The sequence below is a fragment of the Lissotriton vulgaris genome, unplaced genomic scaffold (assembly GCF_964263255.1).
Source record: "Lissotriton vulgaris unplaced genomic scaffold, aLisVul1.2 SCAFFOLD_2192, whole genome shotgun sequence".
Lineage (NCBI taxonomy): Eukaryota > Metazoa > Chordata > Amphibia > Caudata > Salamandridae > Lissotriton > Lissotriton vulgaris.
Genome location: NW_028253192.1, coordinates 173,826 through 197,889, shown reverse-complemented (window position 1 = coordinate 197,889; position 24,064 = coordinate 173,826). Strand labels below are relative to the sequence as shown.

Below are 24,064 nucleotides of genomic sequence, written 5' to 3'. Positions count from 1 at the left end.
CTTGTGTGGACGAAGGTAAAGAGGGGTATGTGGGAGTGTCTTCCAGAGGTGGATAGGGCTTGGTGGGTGAGGGCTGGTTAGAGTGATTTTGTTTGCTGGTAGTGGTAGATGTGTGATTGTTGAGATTGTGTGCATGTTTGTTGTTGTGGATGTCTTCTGGATAATATGGAGGGGTACAAAAACAGGCAGCATAGCTGGTCATAGGCCCCATCAGTGTCAAACAGGGAAACCTTTGCTTTGACACCCAGGCTTTGAGACCAATATGGAGAGGGCTAGTATAGGAAGGTATTGAGGTCACGTTGAGTCCAACATTGCTGAGATGCAGTGCTCAAACGGGATGATATCCAACCTGTGAAATTGAATTATTGTAAAAGTAGTGTCTCAGGTGCCAACCGTATAAGAACCAATATTGGCCAGATGGAAAGAAATACAGTGAAGTGGCTCATGGGGCTCTTCCACTTTATTTTCTTCCATTTACTGTAGTGCAGCTGACCAGAAAAATGTTAAACCCAGCTTGTTCTATTTTTAATACTCCCACATGACATCATTGTTTTATAATGTGATCTGGAATATTTATTAAAAATGTCAAATTGTTTGACAGAATAATCACTTACCATAGAATACATTCTACTCAATATCAAGCACAGAACTGCTTCATAGAAACACAACGTCTGTGAATGTTTGTAGCAATTTGAAAGAGACAATAGGGTGCTTGTAATGACAGCCCAATGAATTTAATCTACAGAACTTCAGGTATTTGATAAATCATGGTAAAAGGTCAAGGAAACTCAGATGACAGCACAGAATATGTGCAAGTGTAAGCACATTTTACACAGAAAAAGATTAACTAAATTGTAAAGCCAATGTGAAGTAAATAAAAGAAATCCATACAGTGCAATGAAGAGGAAAGAAAGCTTTAACCACATCAGGAGTCACAGAAATTAGAAAGCAAATCTTCACACTGAATTACTACATACATGATTGTGGTCAATAAACACTTAGGTTTCTGCCGAACTATTCACACCAGCGTCAGGCGTGTTCAAGTAACTGTGGAACAACACGGAATAACACTCATTGCATAGGTACTTGTTATACAATTCTGAGGCCCTTCATAATGTAAACATAATAGAACACATTGTTTAACTGCATATGTACAATCAGCCCAGCATTTGTCTTCACATTAACTACCCTAACTTTACAAAACTGTTCTGTGCAATATCTAAAATACAAAGCATACTTCTTTCTTTAAAAATGTTGTTTTAGAGTATGACACAGCAAAGACCTTTTACATCTCTATAGGATGCAAATTGTTAATGTACATAGTTACAATTGCTTATGTCTCACCTTCGGAGTCATTTGAGAAGCGAACAAAGAATGTTAGGAACTGAATAACTTATGGAAGTGGAAAGAACAGGTAAGCATAAGAAATTGCTGTATGAGCAAAGCTCTCCAGCTAATAATCTTACATATTTTACATTTAATTTTGAATAGAAAGCTAAGGCCAAGCGTATATGCTACCATAATTCCACTGTACCAGCACACAGCATCCATTAGAATCTGAATCCATTTTGGCTGCATGACACACAAGCAGGGATCTATGAGAGGGATAACTAAACTATTCTTAATACTCTCCAGTTATTTTTGCTACCAATTTAATTTTGCTAATAATATGTATGCCGTTAACTTGATCCCAATATCAGTTTCAGCCAGCTAATGAAGCGATTTGTTAGGGTTTCAGGAATGATTCTCCGCCCCCTTTTTAAACATAACCAGGGTGGAGTTCAAATTACTTCCTCTACGCCCTAGCTTGCCAAGAACACATTTTAAATACACTGAAATACTACTAGAAATAGCCTACCCAGGAGGTGAAGTATGTATGCAGTTTCATTATTTACAAGATTAGGGAAGGAAGAAAATCGCATTATCATAGACATTTTGATATTGGCAATTTCCTACTAGATATCCTATCCCTAAATAAGCATATACAACAAGCCACAGAGCAAAATGATCACAACAAAGCTTTAATTGTCTTTCTTGCATTATGGAAACACCTCAGCATTTTTTGCCTGTCATTTGTGGCAAAAACAAGATTTGACATGATCATACACAAAAAGCCCCCTGTACTTTATTAGAATTAGGTTGCTGAATTGCGCGCCAGCAACTCCGTTTTACAATGTAAAAGTTGACCACACAATTCATGTCCCAGACTGTTAGTGACACATTTCACTCAAACAGAAGACTCAGATGTTCTATTCTGTGACAAGTAAATATCACAATACTGACCAACTGTAATCAAATACATTTAAAAAAATCCATGAACGTAATTTGATTTTGGCGATGCATCTTTCAGAAGCTATAATCAGATTTGCACTTCTGTTGTATTATTTCAAATACAAACACTTAAAAAATAAATCAGTTATGTAATGTGTAGGGAATGATTACATGAGCAACATCATACACTTCATATTAAACTGCCTTCTATTCAAAGATACACTGACACAAAAAGATACACAACATGCATATACATCAAATTTACAAGAGACCCATTTTGTTCAAAGTATCAATGACACATATGAGACAGATGTCAAGAGGCCAATTACTGGACATGAATGACCATTCGTTTCCTCAAAATAAAACTGAATGTTGGAAGTGATAAAAGATGCACACAGTTACTAAAGCACTGTATCCAAAGGCTTGAGCTTCATTCTTGAAGAATAAATGCAAGTTAACAAAATCTGAATAATGGTACTGTTTTCCCATACTTAGTTAATTTTCTGCAGTGAAATTAATTGGTAGATACAATTCCAAGCCTTTAAACACCTGTCAAATACCCAGTAATTTACCAAACATACGATACAAGAACAAGATGGCTCTCGCACATGAAAGGTTATTGTACTGAGCCAAACCTTGGCACTCCTTGCCTCCTTCTGCTCCTTCCGAGCAAAGATTCTCACAATTCACACCCTCTGTTAAAAGCCTGGCTGAACTTCACAGTCTGATTCTGAAGGTGTTGAATGCTGCCAGGTGTTCCAGACACTGTGCTACCCTGCAATCCAATGAGTTGCCAGAACACGATGTCCATCATTGAAAAGGGAAGGATGCATTGTGTAATGAATGCCACAAGCTTGGACATCCAGGGCACAATGAGATGCTGCCCTATTTAGACATCATCCTGTGTGGGCACTGAAAGTTTTATCTTCCTGCATCACGTTGCCCCTCAAACATCCAGTGCGAGTCAAGAGGTACCTTGCCGTTTTTGCTGCTGACTTCGTATCACTTCCAACTGTTTTTTACATTGCTGATAGTATGTAGAGAGACTTTTGCTTTCATCCAAAAGCTTTTTATGCTCTTGCACTAAACGTGATGTGTTCTGTTGGTCTTTTTCATCCTGGTCCAGTTCTGCTATTAGTTCTTGCCTAAAAAATATTTTAAAAAGCGTAAAATATATAACCTGCAGTAAGCAACCATACAACATCCAGATATAAGCCACACATGTATAATCTCATTTGAAATTAAATTTGCTGACAGCACAAAGTATACATATTTGTTGACAAAGCAATAAAGGCAATTAACAAACAAATCTTAAATGCGTGCATTTTCTTGGGGCAAAAAGGACAAAAATATCTTCATGGAGATTCTGGTACCCTTCACCCTTGCTCTCCCTCCTCTAGTAGAGGAAAATTCGAAAGTTCTTCTGGTAGGACCACACACATGATGCGAACCCCGATGTCGTGCTGACAACCATCCTTAACACATTTTATTAGATGTTTTTCTGATAAGCAAAACTAAACAACAAGCTAGGATATAATGTACATGGATGAGTGGGTGGATACTGTAAATAGGGCTGAGCACAGCTAAGAATAACAAAATGTTCAATAAAGAAATCGCTCTACTCTGCAATTTTGAATACATTCGTTTCAAAATAATTGAGAATCTTAAGACAGCATATGCGAAGAGGCTTCAAACTAATGACCTGTCTACAACTGCCAGCAGAGAGCAAAATCTTTTCTAGATGAAGCTTTCAACCACTAATGCTTGCAAACAGTACGCCAAAGAGTCCACATCACTGTCCTATAAATGTCTGCAATGCATTTGTGACTCAGGAAGGCAGTCAATGTTGCCTTGGTTTTGGCGAAATAACATTCCTGAAAACCCTGTGATCCCATCAATTAGTAGTACACTATCTACCTGGCTACTGTGCCTATAGCCACTTAATTGTACAAAGGCCAACATACATTTTGATAAAATGCTGAGAAACTTTGAAAGCAGTAGCTCTTTTTCAGGTACACATCCAGACCTCTGTAAATGTTCAGATAATGTTTTCTTTTTTGATTGTGGCTGGGGAAAAAAGGATAATGTTACTTACCCAGTTAGCATCTGCTCTTGGCATGTAGAGCTGTAGATTCAAATGTTTTGCATACTCCTGCCATCTAGTGTTGGGCCAGATGTTTGCAAGTTGTTGATATTCTTCTACGAAGTCTTTTCTAGTCACAAGGTAAGGTGACTCCTCCTTTCGGTGATAGTGCGCAAGGGCATCGACTCCATTGTTAGATTGTTTTCCCACAAGAGGGTGAGAAAGGAGTAAGTAAGTGTAGTGTATAGATGTTCATGCGTATAAATGTATAATGAAGAACTGCAACAACTACAGGTACCCAGGGAGACATGTGGGCACATGTGAATCTACAGCTCTACATGCCAAGAACAGTTGCTTACTTGGTAAGTCACATTATCGGTTTGAGTGATGTGTGCTGTAGATACACATGCTTTTCATAGATTAAAAGCAGGATATGCCCAAAGCATGGCTAACCTGTAGATGTTGCAGTTCTTTGGAACAGTGTTTTAAGTACTGCTCGGACTACATTAGCTTGTTGGAGTGCTTACACATCTATACAATAGTGTTAGGTAAATGTGTGTGGTGTAGACCATGTAGCTGCCTTACATATGTCAGCTAGTGGAATGTTAACTTAAAAGACCCTGTGATTGATTCCACTGACTTGCTAAGCACTCTTGTAGGGGGTGCATGTGAAACCTTGCATGGGGTACGTTTTCTATGCAAGACTCCATCATTCCTAGCAGTTGCATGAACACTCTGGCCGGTAACGTCAGATTGGGTTGAAACTGGTCGAATGGTAGTCTGAATATTGAGTATTTTGGCTACACTGGGAGAGGCTAGAACCTTGACTGTGTCTAGAGTGGCTCCTACATAAGACTGCACCTGTGAGGGATGCAGGTGAGACTTCTGTGCATTGATGGTGAAGCCCAGTCGACGAAGTAGATTTATTGTGTTCTGTGCATGCTACAGACAGTTTGGTAAGTACTGACTTTGATGAGCCAGTCGTCTAGGTAGGGGAAGACATGAATTAGTTGTCTTCTTAGATGAGCAGCGACTACTGCTAGGCATTTGGTAAAAACTTTAGGCGCTGTAGTCACTCCGAAGTGAAGTACCTTGAACTGGTAGTGCTTGCCTGCAATCACAATCCTCTGGTATTTGCGATGATCTGGATGAATTGGAACATGAAAATACGAGTCTTTCAAATCCAGAGTAGACAAAGTCTACTGCTTGTAAAAGTGGGAGTATTTGTTGAAGTGTCACCATGTGAAAATGCTCTGACATTATGTAATGGTTTAGCTCTCTCAGATCTAGAATAGGTCTTGGGGAACCGTCCTTTTTGGGGATGAGAAAGTACAGAGAGTAAACCCCTGAGCCCTGATACTGTATCGGAACTGGCTTGATTGCTCCTTTTAGTAAAAGGGACTGGACCTCTTGTTTTAACAAGTGTATGTGTTCTGGAGACAACTTGTGAGAGCAAGGTGGAATGTTTGAGGGATTGCTGTTAAGCTCCAGGCAATAACCATGTTGGATCATTCCAAGCACCCATTTGTCTGTTGAATTGTTGAGGTTTTCCCCCGTCAGGTGTGGTATAATCGGCGGAGGGGGGGAAGCATGGCCAAGTCACTGCTTGTTGGGAGAAGGAGAGTTATGGGGTATGTTACCCATACCCCTGCCCTTGAAGTTGTGGCCTCTATAACCACCTCAGAAAAAAATCTCTTGAGAGAGAGGACTGGTTCTTACCCTTGTTAGCCAAGGTATTTTGATCTGGGATGTGGTTTTTGACCTTCTTCTGTACGAGGAGCGACAAAACTAACCCCTGTTGGATGCAGTCTGAAGTGCTCCAATAGATTTTAAAACTTCGGTGTCCTTTTTCATTTTCTCGAACGCCTGGGCAACGTTCGGGTCAAATAGGTGTTCCTTATCAAACGGTGTGTTAAGGTTCGAATGTTGGACCTCAAGTTTAAAACCTAAAATCCTAAATCAAGTGTGTTCACTGAGCAGTATGCTGGTGTTAAATCTCTCTATCTGTGGTGTCTGGGGCACCTAGAACACAGCGAATAGAGAAATTAGAAATGCGTTTACCCTCCTTCACTAAGTACTGTGCTTTAGCCTTATGCTCGTCTGGGAGATATTGGAGCAATTGCTCCATTTCGTCCCAGTGTGCTCTGTCATTTCTGACTAAAAGGCCTTGTGAATTTGCAATGCGCCATTGATTTGCTGCCAGAAGCGTCAATTAATTTAGACTATTTATCTGGCAGAGGAGCATGCCCTGATGTTTGAGAATTTGCTCTCTTACGAGCATTTGAAACGACTAGGGAATCTAATGCCACTCGTCCCTTGATAAAAATGAGGTCTGTAGGCGAGGCCTTATATTTTTTGTTCACCCTATGCGTTAAGATGCAGGCTCTGACTGGATCTTTAAAAATCTCCTCAGCACGTCACATCATGCCTTTAAGCATTGGAAGTGATTGTTTTGACCTGTGTGTGGATGATAAGGTCTCAAACAAAAAATCTTCTTCTAGTGATTCTTTGTGGACCTCTACCCCATGTGCAGCCCTGGCAAGGAGTTCTTGTTGTGATGCATTGTCATCTGGAGGAGATGGTTTGGCTGGGTAAAAGGCTGGATCAGTATCACCTGGGGGATCCACTGTGTAATATGTCCATGGATCTGTTGGAATATTCATACCCCCCCCATCATCTGCATCATCGTCATGATGAGATAGAGGAGAACCCTGAGGTGTAATTTGCAAAGGGTTCTCAGTTGGCGATGGAGGTGGAGGCAATGGTATATGAAAAGGGCTTGTTGCCACAGAGTTCTTCTTCAAGGGGATTTTTTCAGTGCTCTCTTCTTGAATCTTGCAATTCTGAGGTGGCTTTATGTGAATATGGCCAGTGTCAGGGTTAATAGGGAGCCTCTTTTGCTTCGGATCGGGTGGCAATCGGATAGTACCCAATTTTGAATCCAAAGGGGTCTCTGTTTCGGAGCCAAATTCTTCGGTGCCAAAGTTTTCGGTGTCGACGGAGGCTGACCTTTCAGCGCAGAAGGTTTTGTCTCTGAAGGCTGCTTGGCTTTTGGCGGGGGGATTTCGGCTCCAAGCCGGACTTGTGCTTGGAACCGGAGGCTTTGGATTATGAGGAGGACTTTTGTCGACTGTACTGAGCCATAAGGCTTGATTGGTAGTTTTGGTGCCAGGCCCGAAGGCGAGCGTCAAACTTGGTCTCAATGCTGACCTTAGCCAGGAGGCAGAGGTGGTGCCAAAGCCTTGTGCTTTTTCAGACTTTGTGGAGGCAAGGGGTCTTCGGTACTCACGTCACCATGTCCCTGTGACAGTTCTTCGATGTCAAGGTCTATCTCGAGCTCCGAATCGGAGTTTGAAGAAGGCTTCTTCCTCTTCTGCTGCTGATGACTTGATGTCTTCTTGTCTGGGGCCTTCACCAAAGATGTCCGGCGTGTCTTCGATGCTTTGACACTGCATTTCACGATGTCAAGCCTCACGATCGCGAGGAGTCTTTTTTTGATCGGAACGATCTGCAAGTGTCGCAGTCTTCTTTCTTTGTGCTCCAGAGAAAAGCACAAGTTGCACACTTCGTTTGAGTCGGTGCGCAGGTACTTCGCGTGGCACCGAGCCCAGAATTTAAACGGAGTCCGATCTATTGACAGAGAGCTAACTGGGCGCGGTTGGGTCTTGAAGGCTATCCACAAAGCTTTCCGATCGAAAGTCGATTCCGATGTCGAAATGATAAGCGAAGTAGTGGGAAATGCATACGGAAACAATACAGTTGAGGGACGAGAGGATTGCATGTCGAGGGGAACACCAAGAACGGTTTTGAACCGGAACGCAACAATACACATCCGAACCATACGCACTATCACCGAAAGTAGCTCAGTGATCAATGGGAAATAGATTAGAAAGCTTACCAAATACTTTACTTGAGCAGTGAGCTTTAATTGGACTCTTCAGAAACATTAATGCATCCTAACCAAGTGTTAGTGGGGAATTTACCTGACAAACCTTGTTATTTTTGTTTACAGATGATAATCTACAAGGTTAGCTATCCACAGGCCTGTGTTATTTTTCCACAAGTTAACTGGTGTGATTTAAATATCAAGTTTTTGAAATGCGGAAACTGCAATTTGACATTACATAAATGTTCACAATTGAGTGGATAAAATGGTAGGAACCTTGAGGTAAATAGTGTAATAAATTGCTGAACCACATTTATGTATTCATTTTAACATGTTCATTTGGCTTTCTGTATGTGGGCAGCGGGATACAAAATTAACATTCCGAGTTGCTGGGGAAATAAAAAAAAGGTTTCCAGCTGGCTTACATTTCAAGGAAATAGGAGAGGTGACCATATACAGAGACTTACAGATATCTGTACACATGATGAACACCCCTAGTGATAACGCGCTTTAACAGTAACAAAAGGAGGTGACAATCATTGTTCGCTTATCTAAACGGAGCCCAAATGGTGTAAACCTAGTCACTTCATGCATTTTTGCAGAATTCAATATCCTACAGTAGTGCATGACCAATTCTGCAACATTTATAATTTTTCCTATTCCCAATGGTTTGCCCTTTCCAGAAGTGAGTGCACAACTAGTGCTCTGGCTCATTGATATTAGTATAAGTAATTTATCGCAGCGGTTTTTTAAGCACTTGGGAGAAGTCCAACTGGGGAGGAAAGGAGCAGAGCGGGACTCCATTACCCAGGAGCCCTGCAGCCACTGCCAACGCGCTCCACCCCCTGACACCGCCACCTGAAAACTGCTTGCGGCCCCCGCTTCGCGGGAGCCGCTCGCAGCAGTTTTTGAAGCACTTGGGAGCAGTCCGGCTGGGGAGGAAAGGAGCAGAGCAGGACTCCATCGACCAGGAGCCCCGCAAGCACTGCCAACGAGCTCCACCCCCTCCGCCACCTGAAAACTGCTTGCAGTGGTTTTTGAAGCACTTGGGAGTAGTCCGACTGGGGAGGAAAGGAGCAGAGCGGGACTCCATTGACCAGGAGCCCCGCAGCCACTGCCAACGCGCTCCAACCCCTGACACTGTACAGCCTACATCATTGGGAACTCCCCCCGCTTCGCGGTATGCGCGCGGGACGCGCGCCGGGCCAAGGGCGGGCCCGTTTTAGCCTGTTCGAGGCCGGAGCAGGCTGGGCTGGGCCTACCCTCTGACATCGCCTCCAGGACATTGGCCCCCTGACTTTCAACTTCCAACGGTAAGACCAAATCTCTGGAACAAAGAGCTGTGAAACTTGTCAACCTGAGGAGAGGGCCCTCTCTATAGCTATGGCAAGTAGCATTGTAAAGGAGAAAAAGGGCCGAAAGGGGGGAGATCAATGGGAACATTGGATTATTTTATCACAAAAGCCTCTAACGTGATTGCCCAAGAGATAGAGTTAACAGAACGACGGTTATCACTTGGTCCAGGGACAGCGAGGTGCCTAATGGAGGTTGGACACTTGCGGGATTCCCCTTCGCCTCAGGCCAGCAAAAATGTCGGTAATAAGGATCCACCGCTGTTGGGTAAAGCTATCGTGACCATGGCGGGAGACACTGTGTCTGAAAACAACCTACTTGGCAAGACTGCTCCCCTTAAGTCCAGTAAGGAGCCACCTAATGACAAACAAGGTCCTAAAAACAAGAAGAAGGCAGGGGGCCCACAAAAGGGAAATCTTTCCATGGGAACAAGGCCAACAAAACCGGTACCAGAGGGACAAACTTGTGGAACAAAATGCGGAGGTGGAGACGGAGTCTGTGACAACTCCAGTGACTCCGAACATCCCGGATACCTCTGAGGTCCCCGTGGTCACCTTGAACAGCGCCTTTTGGGAGAAAGTGGGGACTATCATTCCTGATTGCCTAACGTCTGTAATGAATAGAATGTCAGCTATTGAAGCAAATTTAGTAACCATCATTAATGCTTTAGACCAGATCTCTGGGATTTCAACAAGCACCAAGAACACCAATATGGGGCACTCGCCCCCAACCCTTCCTGGTGTTACTCCCAGAAGTAGTGCAAGGCCCCTAACAGACCTGCAAAGGGCTGAGGTGGACGGGAACTCGCTACCAGCCAAATCCGGCTCTGCTATGTGCCGGAGGGACCACGGGGATAGGAGCCTACCATCAGCTAAACTGGGACCGATTATATATATATATATATATATATATATATATATATATATATATATATATATATATATATATATATATATACACACACACACACACACACACACACGCACACACACACACACACACACATATATATATATATACACACACACATATACACACACATACACACACCATATGGGCAAATAAGGTATTGATGTGGAAAACAAAATTTGATGATAGAAATTAAATTACTGTACATATTTTTGTATTTTAACAAACTCCCATCTTCAGGGGTTAATTCCTCATGCTAACTAGGGTGCAATGCCTGCAATTGGAAGGTAAACCTGTGGGAATCGATTAATGACCGTCAGTAAAGATTTAAAATTGCTGATCATTTAAGTTGATACTTCAGGTTATCCACATGAAGTCCATGGAGGTGAATAAAACTTTGCTGTTAGACTTTGTTCAAAACCTTGTTTTATCTTCACATATGCATAAAAGAAATTATAATGTTTTATAAAAATGTTCACCCTTGCTTCCAGATGTGAATTTTGTTGTTGTGGAATCAAGTAGACTTTCCCACCAAGGAAGTATTTTGCAGTTCTCAATGGATGTGTACCAACTGAACAAGTTACTTACCTTTAGTAACAATATATCAGTAAGAAACATAGGTTAGTTATAGATTCCTTACCTTACAATTATCCCCAGGTGTCATACTGGATCTGGAAAGCTTTTCGGTAGCAGTATCCCTGCGTGTCAGAAGGTGGCGTCGGGTCACTCTGCGTTAATCGTGGTCGCTGGGATGGCGTCGCGGTAGCTACACAGACACCGCCCTCGCGCGCGGATGTCAGTTCTGTACACGACTTTCTATGCCAGAAGCGCAGAGCCATGCAGGACACTGACCACTGGTGCACAACACTAGGGCCCGGAAAGAATATCCGCAACCCTGGAAATCAGTTCGCAGAACGGAGAGAATGGGTGGGGCGGTAAGGAATCTATAACTAGCCTATGTTTCTTACAGATATATCATTACCGAAGGGAAGTAACTTGTTCATCTGAAAGAAATAGTTAGTTATAGATTCCTTACCTTAGAACAGATACCCCAGCAATACCAACCCCTGAGGTGGGTCTGCGAACCAAGTTCACACCAGAAAGTCCTGGAGAACAGAACGGCCAAAGAAGCCGGCTCTCCGGACTTGGCTGTTGAGGCAGTAGTGTTGCAAAAACGTGTGCAGCGATGCCCACGTAGCTGCCTGACAGATGTCATTTAGAGGAACTCCTCGTCCCAAAGCAGTAGTGGCTGCAATCACCCTGGTGGAATGGGCGAGCGGCCCTCTGGAGACTCCTTCCTTGCTAGCGAATAGCAGGCTTTGATACACAAAAATGACCCATCTGGAGATAGTCTGCTTGTGTACGGCCCGACCTTTCTTGGCGCTCATGTAGCCAACAAAGAGCTGGTCATCCACCCAGAACTGTTTGGTGCGATCCAAATAAAAAGAAAGCACAAATTTTGGGTCCAGACGTTGGAGCCTCTCTTCCTCTTTCGAAGGATGCAGAGGCGGAGAGAAGGTGGGCAACGTGATGGTTTGCCCAATGTGAAAGGAGGTGACAACCTTGGGAAGGAAGGATGGACGAGGCCAGAGGACAACTTTGTCCGGATGTACAGACAGAAAAGTAGGCTTGGATGAACGGGCCTGGAGCTCGCTCACTCACTCACTCACTCCTCTGGCAGATGTGATGGCCACCAGGAATGCAGTCTTAAGAGTTAAAGCCTCAGAGGACAGTTGTGAAGCGGCTCAAAAGGAGCAAACATTAAAAAGGTCAAGACCAGGTTCAAGTCCCACTGAGGCATAACAAAGGGAATAGGAGCAAAGAGAAGAGTTATGCCTTTTAAAAAACGATTTACAACCGGGGACTTGAAGAGAGAAGGCTGATCAGGAAGCTGAAGAAAGGCAGAAATGTCCGAAAGATAGCCCTTGATAGTGCCCAGAGCAATGCCCTGCTGGGCCAAAGAGAGAAGGAACAAGAGACCCTCAGAAAGAGGGGCAGAAAGGGGATCCACAGCCTTTGCTGTGCACCATGCCACAAATGTGTTCCAATGGCAGGCGTATACAGTCTTAGTGGAGGACGCCTGGCTGCCAAGATTACATCACAAACTTTGGGAGGCAAGTCAAATGACGTCCACTGCCGACGCTCAATCTCCATGCAAGGAGGTGGAGGCTGGAGAAGTTCGGGTGGAGGACCGTCCGCTGCTGCTGCGACAGAAGATCGTCCCGAAGAGGCAGTCGGATCGGAGGATAGATGGCCATGAAGAGCAGCTCCTGATACCAGACACTTGGTGCCCAATCTGGAGCCACCAGAATGACTTTGGCCTGGTCGCACTCTATTTTCTTCAGCACTATGGGCAGAAGTGATATATGCGGAAATACGTATAGAAGACCACAACTCCACTCGCAACGAAAAACGTCACCTAGTGAGTGCCGGCTTGGAAAGTCCAAGGCGCAGAAGTGCTGACATTGCGCGTTCTCTTCGGTTGCGAATAGATCTAACCAAGGCTCTCCCCACTGTTGAAAGAGGCGTTCAGGGAACCTGCCAGGTATTGAACCACCAGGGATATGCCCTGATGCCCGTGAGTCCTTTAAACGCTCTAGAGCGTTGTCCGCTTTGTCGCCAAAAAGGTTACGTCATTAAAGGGCATGTCCATGAGAGTATTCTGGACATCCCCAGAAAAGTGGGCTACTGACGTGGAAATCGTCCTGCCTAGAGCGTCGGCGGTATCCAACCCAAAGGTGCCTCAAAGGAACTGTAACTCACACTCATGCCACGCATTGCGAATTTTATTTTATTTTTTATTTAAATTTGTTTTTATTGTTGCAGTAAAGTATTTCAGTACAGAATAAGCAGACCGCCGGCGTGGCTTCAACATTCAGCCACGAACAGCTATGTGTGCAACGTTTTCTTGCTATATAGAACTGGTATACATAAACATGACTTCGGTGTATCAGTGCATTATAATCATGCAAAGGCTCCTGTAGGCTGAAAGGTGATGGGACGGTATCGCCATAGGGGCGATGAATAAGATCAGATGGGTACTTTCATGCCGTTACAGCGCCGGATCTAGATCTGTACTGTGCACTCAGCAGTGTTACCAGTGAACAGGGGGGTAACGAAACTGTGGGAGGGAAGCATGAAGGCGCTAGCAGGGTCTAAGTCGGGAGATAATGGCGGCGGGTGTCGAGGGGTGGGGGGGGTGGGGGGGGGAGAAACCCATGGATGGCCGGACCTGCGAGAGGTTGCCTAGGATATAGGGGGTTATCGGGGTCCGACTCTGGGGTGGCTCACTTCAGGTGAAGGCTACCGGTCTTCTCGGGTGGGGGGAGGGGAAGGGTCAGGCGGGTCTCCAGCCTGCGTGGACTGGCGGAAGCTGTGGAGGAGCATGGCCCATTCCATGGAGATGGGAAGCTTGCGCGCGCCTTTGGCTTCTTCTTCCCTTAAAGCGTCTTCCTCCGCTGCCGCCCATTTGTTAACCGCCCCCTGCCAGTGTGCTATGGGGGGACCCTCTGGGGATCGCCAGCGCATGGTTATACATCTATTGGCTAGTAGGAGCGCTAAGGACACGAAGCGCCTATGCACCGGCTCACGTTTAGAGATGTGGAGGATGCCTAATGCACTGGATTCCCAGGTGGCTAGTGTAGTGAGACCCGTGAGTTCCAGTAGTGTGTTGTGCACCCCCTGCCAGAAAGGTTGGAGATTGGGACAGTCCCAAAACATGTGACGGAAGTTCGCAGCTGGGGAACAGCATCTGGGGGCACAGGAATGGCGTGGAGGGGTAGTACTTCTGTAATCGCGCTGGGGTGAGAAATGCCCTGTGTAATATATAATATTGAATATTTTTGAAGCGGGCATTTCTAGAAACGCGCTTAGGGGCCTCAAGAGCTTTAGTCCACTCCGAGTCGTGTAGAGCACGGCCTATGTCCTCCTCCCAAGTGGCTCGTAGGGTCGTCAGGGGGGTGTATGAGAGCTCCCGGATGGATTTGTATAGCCATGTGACCAGGTGGCGACCCACCCCCATATGTAGGATAGTATGTATTACTGGATGCATGTCTGGCTCGCCATTTTGGAGATTGAAATGGGGTCGGTATCCGTCGAGCAGTTGCCTATACCTGAGGAATTGGCCTGGGGGGAGCCCGTATTCTGCGACCAGGCGGTCCAGCGGTTTCAGCTGACCCTCCTCGAAGAGTGATTCTAGATCTGTGATGCCACAGTGGGACCAGTCGGCGAGTAGTGGGGCCGCAAAGTAGGAATCCTGCTTGGGGCCGCCTATTAGCGGCAGCAGCGGGGAGTATGGGGGTCTAGCGGGAGACAGCCGGTGAATCCGTAGCATACATCGGCGCGCTATCGTCACCTAGAGGGGGTAAGTGCGCCGCGGCTTGGTGCCCGGGAGGAGCAGACGGGTGAGTTCCGGAGTCACGATTCTACCGGTAGGGGTAACCGTCTCCTGAGGGTAACGGTCCGCCGTCCAGTAGGATAGCCACTGGAGCTGTGCTGCGAGGAAATATGCCTCGAAGGATGGAGCTCCGAGTCCCCCCTGTGTTGTGGGGAGTTGAAGAGTTTTCAGGGCGACTCTGTGGCGGCCTGCTCCCCAGATGAGAGTTCCTAAGAGGGAATCAACGTCGCGAAAGAAGGATCTGGGTGGTATCACCGGCAGATTTGTGAAATGGTAGAGGAGCCGGGGGAGCATCACCATTTTAGCAAGGGCTATCCGTCCAATCGGGGCCAGTGGCAACTTATTCCAGAAGGCGACCGTCGGGCGCAGACTCTCGAGTACCTTGCGGTGATTGCCCTCAAAGATGTCCGTCGGAGAATGGTATAAGCGGACTCCGAGGTATCGGGGAGCCTCCGTGGACCACGAAAGCCTATGTGGTCCAAGGTCTATGTCTCGGGGGGGTAGGTCCGGGTGTAGGGGGTAAACCGTGGACTTGTCCCAGTTGACTTGTAGACCCGAGGCAGTTGCAAAGTCCGCCAATGTGGCCCCTATGGGGGTTAGGTCCATTTCAATGTCTCGGACATATATGAGGAGATCATCCGCGTACATGGACACACAGGGGGTCCAGTCTGCAAGCGGCACTCCCCAGTCCATCCCCTCCTGACGCAGTCGAACCGCCAGCGGCTCGACCGCTAGCGCGAACAGGAGGGGCGATAGGGGGCAACCTTGTCTTGTGCCTCGTCGGACTGCAAACGCCGGTGAGATACGTTTCCCGATACGAACTCGAGTAGTGAGGTCGGTGTATAGGAGGCGGGTGTATGCCAGGAGCGTCGGGCCGAGATTAAGGCGCCGCAGGACCGAAAATAGGTAGGGCCAGGTGAGGGTGTCAAACGCCTTCTCTAGGTCCATAATGAGGCAGGCAGCGCGGGGAAATCTGTCGCGTACCTGATCTTGGATATGGAAGACTCGGCGGAGGTTCTGTGAGGTATTCCTCCCGGGAACAAAGCCGCATTGGTCGGGGTGGACCAGCGGGCGTATGACCTGCGCATAACGATCAGCTAGGATCTTCCCCAGGATCTTACAATCAGCCGACAGGAGTGTGATAGGTCGGTATGACCCCATGTGAAGCGGATCTCTGTGGGGCTTAAGAAAGGTGACAATCACGGATTCCCGTAGCGACTGGGGTAGTTTCCCCAAGTGGAGTGACGCCCCGAACACCCGTGATAGACGGGGAACTACCAGGGGAGAGAATGTTGCGTAGTATTCTAGTGGGAAGCCGTCCAGTCCTGGTGCTTTATTTCGGGACATGGCGCGTATCGCTTGGGTAATGTCCGAGGGGATTATCTTGGCGTCTAGTGTGCGCTTGTCGGAATCCGATATCGTGGGCAGCGTCAGAGGGTCCAGAAACTGATCTACGGTAAATGCGGTACAGCATGTCGGGGCTTCGTATACTCGTGTATAATGGCGTTGGAATGCGAGGAGAATCTCCGCTTGCGATTGCACCAGTACACCCTCCGGGTTGAGAACGTCCGTGATCGGCTTGATTTCGGTGTCCTGCTTCGCCATCCAGGCCAGAAGAGCCCCGGTTTTGTCTCTGTCTTTGTGCACCCGAGAGGCGTATGCCCTGAAGTTATACTTACGGAGGTCAGCGCAGGCAGTTTGGTATTCCGTTTTGGCCTCTGCCGTGAGCACGGCGTGTTCCTCCGAGTCATCAGGCCGTTTAGTGAGAGCAGCTAGAGTTTGTTCCGTCTGTAAGAGCGACCGTTCTAAGGTGCGGCGGACCCCCACTATCTGTTTGATGCATTCTCCCCTCGCCACCACTTTATACGCGTCCCACTCCACTAGTACCGATGACGCTGTGTTCTCGTTGTGCATAAAGTAGTCGCTTATGCTGGTTTTGTGCGCGTCTCTGAAGACCGGGTCCGTTAGGCAGTCTCTGGGGAGGCGCCAGGTGGGGACCGGTGGATGCGGGGGCGCCAGGTAAGCCGCAGTATGTGGGCATCATGATCTGAGAGGATCCGTCCCAGATAATCTGTAGACGTAACCTTAGGGAGGATCGGAGCAGAGCAGAGGAAACGGTCCAGGCGGACCCGAAGATTGTGTGGAATCGAGTGGAAGGAGTAAATGCGAGCCAGTGGGTGTAGGTGTCGCCATGCATCAGTGAACGCCCAGTGTGTGGTCCATGCCCTGAAGAGGGCCGCCTGCCGAGGGGCCGGGGAGTGTGTGGGGGGAGGGTGTGAACGGTCCAGTGAGGGGTCTAGTGTGCAGTTAAAGTCGCCTCCCAGCACCCATGGGACAGTGGTGAACTGGGCCAGGACGCCCGTAAGGTGATCCCAGAACCGGTCCTGATCTGTATTAGGGGCGTATATGCTGCCCAGTAGTACCCCTTGCCCATCAAGAATTCCCTCCAGAAGCGCGTATCTGCCCTCCCTATCTACTACTCGCCGGAGCGCCCGGAAGGGAGTACCAGGCCTCACCCAGATTAATGCGCCGCGTGCGAACGCTGAATATTGTGTGGCGCAGATGGTCCCTCGCCATTTGGCTTGTAGGCGAATGAGTTCAGTAGCGTTAATGTGCGTCTCTTGTAAGAACGCTATGTTGGCCGCCATGCGCCGTATGTAGGAGTATACAGAGTAGCGCTTGCTGGGTGTGTGTAGACCCCGTACATTTAGTGTAAGGATACTAATGTCAGAGTGGGGGACAGCCATTGCTAGGGTGACGTGGTTGGGGGAGGGGCCCCTCTACAGTTCCCGCGTGTCGCCTATGTGTGCGTGTCGTGTATGCTCCTGCGCGCCAAGCTTCCTTAAACGTGGGGGGGGAACTGGGGAGGTGAACAGGAACTAGAACTTCGGGTGGGTAACTGTCCCAATACTGAGGATACGTCACTGGGGGTGGCATATCCAAACTAGTGTCCCACTAGGGGAGAAAGTCAACAGTAGTTTGCGGGGGTGGCAGCATGTGTCTTCGCTGGGCCTGTGCGCGGGTCGGGCTCTAGTAGGAGAAATATCTATCGCTCGCTGGCGCTTACAATTATCTAGTAGGTCAGTCTAGGCTTCTAGACGTCGCGCATCATCACAGGCAATCAAGAAAAGGATATGTCAGGTGACAGTTCAGTTGTTCACGAGGAAGTGACAGGTTGGCTGGTGAGGGCAGCGTCCAGAGTTCATGCCACAGCAAGGGGGGAGGAGATCGGGCCAAATCCCGACATGGTTCCATCGCTGTCTCGATCTTTCTCCGGGGTGAATAGGTGTGGCTGACCTTCCAAGTCCGAAGCAGGGGGTGACAAATGTAGTTCAGTGACCGCCCGCAGGGCGTCTCGTCGTTCCTGCATGATTTGGGTGAGATCGGGTGAGCCCGCTGGGGAGGACGCCTGGCTCTTGGGGTGGCCAGATCGCTCATGGTTAGCGCCACGTCTCCTGGACCGTCTGGAGTCATTATTGCGTGCCTTCCGGGGTCCGGGCTTAGGGAGCAGCGGGAAGTGAAATTCGGTCCAGTCCTGTGCGTCTGCCGCCGTGTCGAAGAAGAGGGCTTTCCCCTTGTGGATCACCTTGAGGCGGGCAGGGAACAGCAGGGAATATTGAAGTTCGTTTGCACGGAGGCGCCTCTTGACTTCTAGAAACGTGGATCGACGCTGTTGAATCTCCCTGGGAACACCATAACGTGTTGGTCCTCCACCTGCAGGGGGCCCGCCGTCCGGGCCGCACGAAGCACCGCATCTCGGTCCCGGAAGTGCAGAAACTTGGCCAAAATGGGCCGCGGGGGAAGACCAGGTTTGGGTGCCCGGGCCGGGACCCTGTGTGCCCTCTCGATGGAGAAGTATGGCGACCGGTCACAGTCCGGGGTGAATGATTTAGTCCAGGATTCCATGTAGGTCAGAGGGTCTGAGTTTTCTATCCCCTCCGGCAGGCCCAGGACACGAATGTTGCAGCGTCTCGAGCGTCCTTCCAAATCCACTGTGCGTTCCTCCAGGGTCGCCACGCGGCGTAGGATCTCCTGCACATCTGCTGCCTGCGATTGCACCGTTGGTTGCAATTCAGTCACGATCCGCTCACCCTCCTTCACTCTGTCCGCCAGTTTACGGTGCTCATCCCGGATCAGGCTAATGTCTGTTGCCAGGGTGCCTAATCTCTCCTCCATCGATAGGCGAGACATTTCTATTGCTGCCAGCACCTGGTCCAGCTTCGTTGATAGCGTAGGGTCGGCTTGCGACGTATTGGACTGTGTCCACGCCCTCGTCTGGGGCATCTTCTCGACAGCCGTTTCTGGGACTGCCGTCCCCTGGGTGTTCCTCGGCTTCCCCATGGGTGCTGCTGAGGGGAGGAGGGGGGGGGTTTTCCCCTCGGTCGTCGTGTGTCCTGCGGGTGGTAGGTCGTCGCCACGTGGTATCGGTGGGTGAGTGGGTCACCACTCCGGTTCCTCCGGGTCCAAGGCGAGGCTCGTTTCACCCTGGGGGGGCCACCACCAAGGGCGTCTAGGGTGGTATGCGGTTACCGGGCCGGTGGATTCGATCGTGTGGGGGCCTCTGCACCTCACAGGGCAGGGTCCAGTGCCCACGCTGACCGGCAGGGCAAGGTCGGGTGGCGTGAGCTGGGGAGGCGCTGACAATGTCTCCAATGCAAGTGGGATGCTCTCGTCCCCAGAGCGGGACTCGTGGCTGTTCCTGGTGTTAGGCCTGCACAGTCTTGGGTGCTCTGGTCGGGTGACAGCGTGCTCCGTGGCTGTCCTCGTGGGTGGGTGTGAAGAGGGGGCCACCGGGGTGCCGACCTGAGATCCTTAGGGAGCAGGAGGGGAAATGGCAGTACAGCACTCACCGATGGCAGTGGCGGGGCCTCCAGAGCGCTCAGCTCCGTGCGAGTGGCGGTCCTCCTGTAGTCCGCGGTGGCAAGCTGTCTGGGTTTGAGGGCCGGTCAGGCTCCCGGTAGTGACACAGCCTCGGGGCGTCGGGGCTCCGGGGTGGCGGCCGCCATCTTGGGAGCCGGGGCTCCGGGGTGAAAGAGGGCTCCGTTCGGTGTTCCAGCCCTCGCAGGGGTGGCTCCCTCACCTCGCTGCGCGTCCGGGTAGGTGGTATCCCGATGTTGGCAGGCCTCTCCAGTTCCGCCCGGGCTCCAAGTGGGGCTCCCCACCAGCCCGGGGTGTCAGAGGTGGCTCGTCAGGGCCGGCAGCGCCAGGGGGTCGTGGGAGCGCCCTCTCCCTCGCTAATGTATATTGCAGAGTTAGTGCCCGACCGGCTGGGGCAGGTGGTATCGGCCCAGGGGGGGGGGGCGAGGTTCGTGTCGTTCCCGGCGCCTAAGCCTCCGTGGGCGCCATGTTAGGGTCAGGCACTCGGGCTCTCCACCCAGCCCCCAACGAAAAGTTCTTCGGATCCCTCTGTCCGGTGGCTATGTGGGCTGCGCACCCCTGCAGGGCCTCGTGTAGGTGGGGGGGGGCCCCGCCAGGCATCGGCGTCGGGGCTCCGGGGGGGGGGGGGGGGGGGGGGTCCGTGGTCCGCTGTGGCGGGTCGGTCGGTGTCACGGCCCGATCAGGCCTCCGATGCAGTAGAAGCGCCGGGGTTGCGGAGCCTTGGTGCAGGCGGCCGCCATCTTGCGCACCGGGGGTGTAGAGGCGGAGCTGAGCGCCGTCCAAGGTGGACTCTCGAGGGCCGGACCCACAGTTTCCCCGGGATTCCCCACTGTCGTCAGCTGGCAGTATCTTCTGTGGCCGTCGCTGAAGGCGTCGGCTCTTAGCGGGTTCCGCGTCCAGGAGACGGGGCTGCGCCCGCCATTTTCCACATCGGCGCTCGGCTTCGGTAGGAGACTCTCCAGGGCGCGCTGTCCGTCAGCTGCTTCTGCAGGTCGCTTGGGGGATGCCCCAGGTCAGCACAGGTGATATGCGTGGAAGTTGAGGCTCCCGGCGATCACAGGTAATGGGCAGGATGCTAGCCCGATCGCGGAGCCTCAGCAAGACACAGCCGCCATCGTGGCTTGCTTAGCCACGCCCCCTGCCACGCATTGCGAATTACCTCACATATAACATTACTCTTGACAACATGACTGTGACGTCTGAAATGAGATCATTCAAGAAAATATGGTCCACTGCATGAGTTATAGTTACTTTAGGGCACAAGTTATAGGTACTTGAGATAACAATAGCTGGTGAATTTCAGTGGTTTTGTTTGTTTAAAACAGTATGTTTTAACTGACATTTTCATCTAACTAGAACGTTGCTTGTGACTGTAGCTATATTTTATGATTGAAGTGGAGTTTACTCTCTTTTCCGCAGGGGCCCAATGTAGGCTCATCACTGTGTATTCAATGTGATTATGTCTATTCATGTTAAAGTGGATTCTTTGGATGCACCTTGTACTTTTTGTATCTTTATTAGGTTATTTATTTGATAGTGCTTTTTCACCATTAGTTTAAATTTGGCATACACATTAGAATCTCTGTGTGGTGAACCCACTCATAGGGTATGGGGTCGTATTCAAAACTCCTTGTTGATAAAACAGACTTCATGCAGATATTTGTAATCTAACCCTGCTTCTAAGGTAGGTCCTATCACCAATATGAAAATAGTAGGCACCTCAACACTAAAGGGAAGAGGGATACAATCCTGGCAAAAGTGGGGGCTGAGAACTTTAAAAATATTTATTTTGATGAACTGGTTGGAAGTAAGGCGCATAGTGGTATTTGTAGGAAAAGATATTAATTGTTGGTAGGGTGCACCCTGGCACTGATGAGAAAAGGAGTTACCTTAATGGGATGGTTAAGGGCACTAATGGAGATGAGGCTGGAAATGTTGTCAAGGGGCAGGAATACCCTTACACCATCACATATTGCAAAGGAGTTATAGCACTGAAAATTCACAAGCATTTACAATGCAATGGTCTCGTCTTTGTTTAAGTTAGAGCTATTGGCATTGCTCATGACATTTTTGTTTTTAAAACATATAAATAAATGACATTGTCATTTACAAGGCCAATAGTTTAATCTCTCGCAAATGCGAGACCTATAGCATTTGCACCCACATACACACACTCACACACACACACACAGAGCAACACACAGAGCCACACTAATACCCAAGTTCCTTGCACCATCGACTACCGCAGGATCCTCACCTGTGTGATGCTTTAGAGTAAACGCATTAGTCACACAAAGTAATGATAGTTTGCTACCACTGCATCGCAAAACTATACACGCAACATTACAGGATTCTAAAATATCGCCAGCCTACGGATATTTTTGCTGTTGCGCTAATAACAAACTTCATTTTGGGACTCAAAGCGGCTATGATTTAAGGTAAATTTGTACAGGTCTGAAAAAAAAACATTTACTGTGTTCGTTCCAGAATACTGCATGTTTAATACACGCCTGTACTTTTTTCTCTTTCTCAATCTGTGTCGTTGCACTCGGCCATGCTTGCCTTAGAATTGAGGCACTCTGCCACGCTTGCCTTGGGTTTGGGACTTGATGTACTTTTTATTTTTAAAAGGCACATCGTTATTTTCCAACTTCAGTCTAGTTATCACTCCATGGGGCGTGTTTAAATGCAGTGAATCGATGAAGATTAAAACGAGAGGGGGTGGGAAATATAGAAGTTAGAAAACGGGACCTACCGGGAAGATTTGAAGCAGCTCTTGAAGGAAGACAATAAGGGGCTGAACATGCTTGAATAGGGGAAATCAAGGTTCTTAAGGGGAGTTGGTGCACGAAATGAAAGTGATTTACACGAGCCAGAATAAAAAAAAATGAAGTATAAAATGAACAAGTCAAACAGGCTGTGGGATTGAAACGGGAAAGTATAAAGTTAGACTGCAAGAGCTGAAGCGGAACATTAAACAAGAAAAATGCCTCAAAACCCTCATGGTGATTTGCCGCTCTCTATACATATCTGATTCACTGACTGATTTAAAAGGTGTGCAGGAGATAAGAGCAGTGGACGGAAAGCTAGATTGGAAGGCAAGATTTAATAAGGTGCCAAAGCAGAAGGTCGAAAAAGTATAAACTCAGTCAAAGCAAATGTGTAAAATAGCATCTATAGATCAAGGTATGAAGCGTAGCCTTAGATACATTCAGTTCATTTGTGCACTTTTGTACGGACAATATGCATGGCGGAAATGCGCCATGTACATCCTAGCAGGCTGAACTCAGAATGGGTTACCTTGCTCAGAGGTAACCCATATCTGATCACAAGGCCAAGGGGGGGGTGGGGGAAGAAAGGCAGGTCTACTATGTACACACGCGCTCCGACTCACCGGTTCAGCTGATCCCTCTGCAGACCTTGCCACTGTCTTTACAACTTAGAAGATATGTGCACCACCGCTGCTCGCCGGTCGCTTCTCGTAATATTACAAGCTGCCCCGGAAAGCGCTGCTTCAGCTGCTTGACGACTCCCTCCAGCCTCCCCACCTCCTACACAGCGCAAAATGGCGACCAACCGCAGTAGGTTCTGTGCCGTTGCGCAGTGATGCGTCCCAAGAGCGCCCTCGCGGCGCATTGCCATATCACGCATGCACGGCCCAGAGGCCTTAACTTTAAGGGTGATTTAGTGTCTGAAATATATATTGTTTAACTTTAAACTTGTTAAGTTTAAATCCGTGGAACGATTGTATGACTTGAACAGCACAGACTTAAATATGTAAACTATACATCGCTCATGCGAGATACTTAAGCATCCCCTCCTCGGAACAGTGAAGTTTAATTTTACCCAGCAAGCAGACTGCTGAAAAATCTGTAATCAGTAGATCGGCCATCTTAAAACTTGCCGGCTCCCTTTTGCATACAATTAACGTGCGGGCTGCTAAAACAGGGGTAGTGCTCTTGGCTTTACCGGGCTGCGGTGGTGAAAACCGGGCAGATGAGGGGTAGGCTCCCCTCGAATCCGAGGTCAAGCAGAAATGGATCGGAGAAACGCCCCGTCATTTTCAGACTGGGGGGCGTGTTTTTCTTTCTCTCCTCTTCCCATTGGCTGGAATGTACACAACGGGCGTGTTTTGGCTGCTTGTTTACATTCCAGCCAATGGGAAGAGGAGAGGAAGAAGCGAAAAAACACACCCCTCAATCCCAAAAAGACTGGGTTTAAATGGAAAGACAAACCTCTTCTCCAATGGCTGGCCTCCGTTTAGAAAGCCAGCCAATGGAGAAGAGGG

General features: G+C 48.5%; 1 protein-coding gene across 7 annotated transcripts in view; it reads right to left on the bottom strand.

Moving 5' to 3' along the window:
• Positions 1 to 709: 709 nt before the first annotated feature.
• LOC147661126 (mitogen-activated protein kinase kinase kinase 7-like) overlaps positions 710 to 24,064 on the bottom strand; it is a 193,124-nt gene continuing 169,769 nt past the window's right edge. For all 7 annotated transcript variants that reach the window (XM_086951306.1, XM_086951307.1, XM_086951304.1 and 4 more), the window contains one exon: positions 710 to 3,416. In XM_086951306.1, the coding sequence (XP_086807432.1) occupies positions 3,236 to 3,416 (181 nt within the window). In that variant the 3' untranslated portion in view covers positions 710 to 3,235. The remainder of the gene's footprint in view (positions 3,417 to 24,064) is intronic.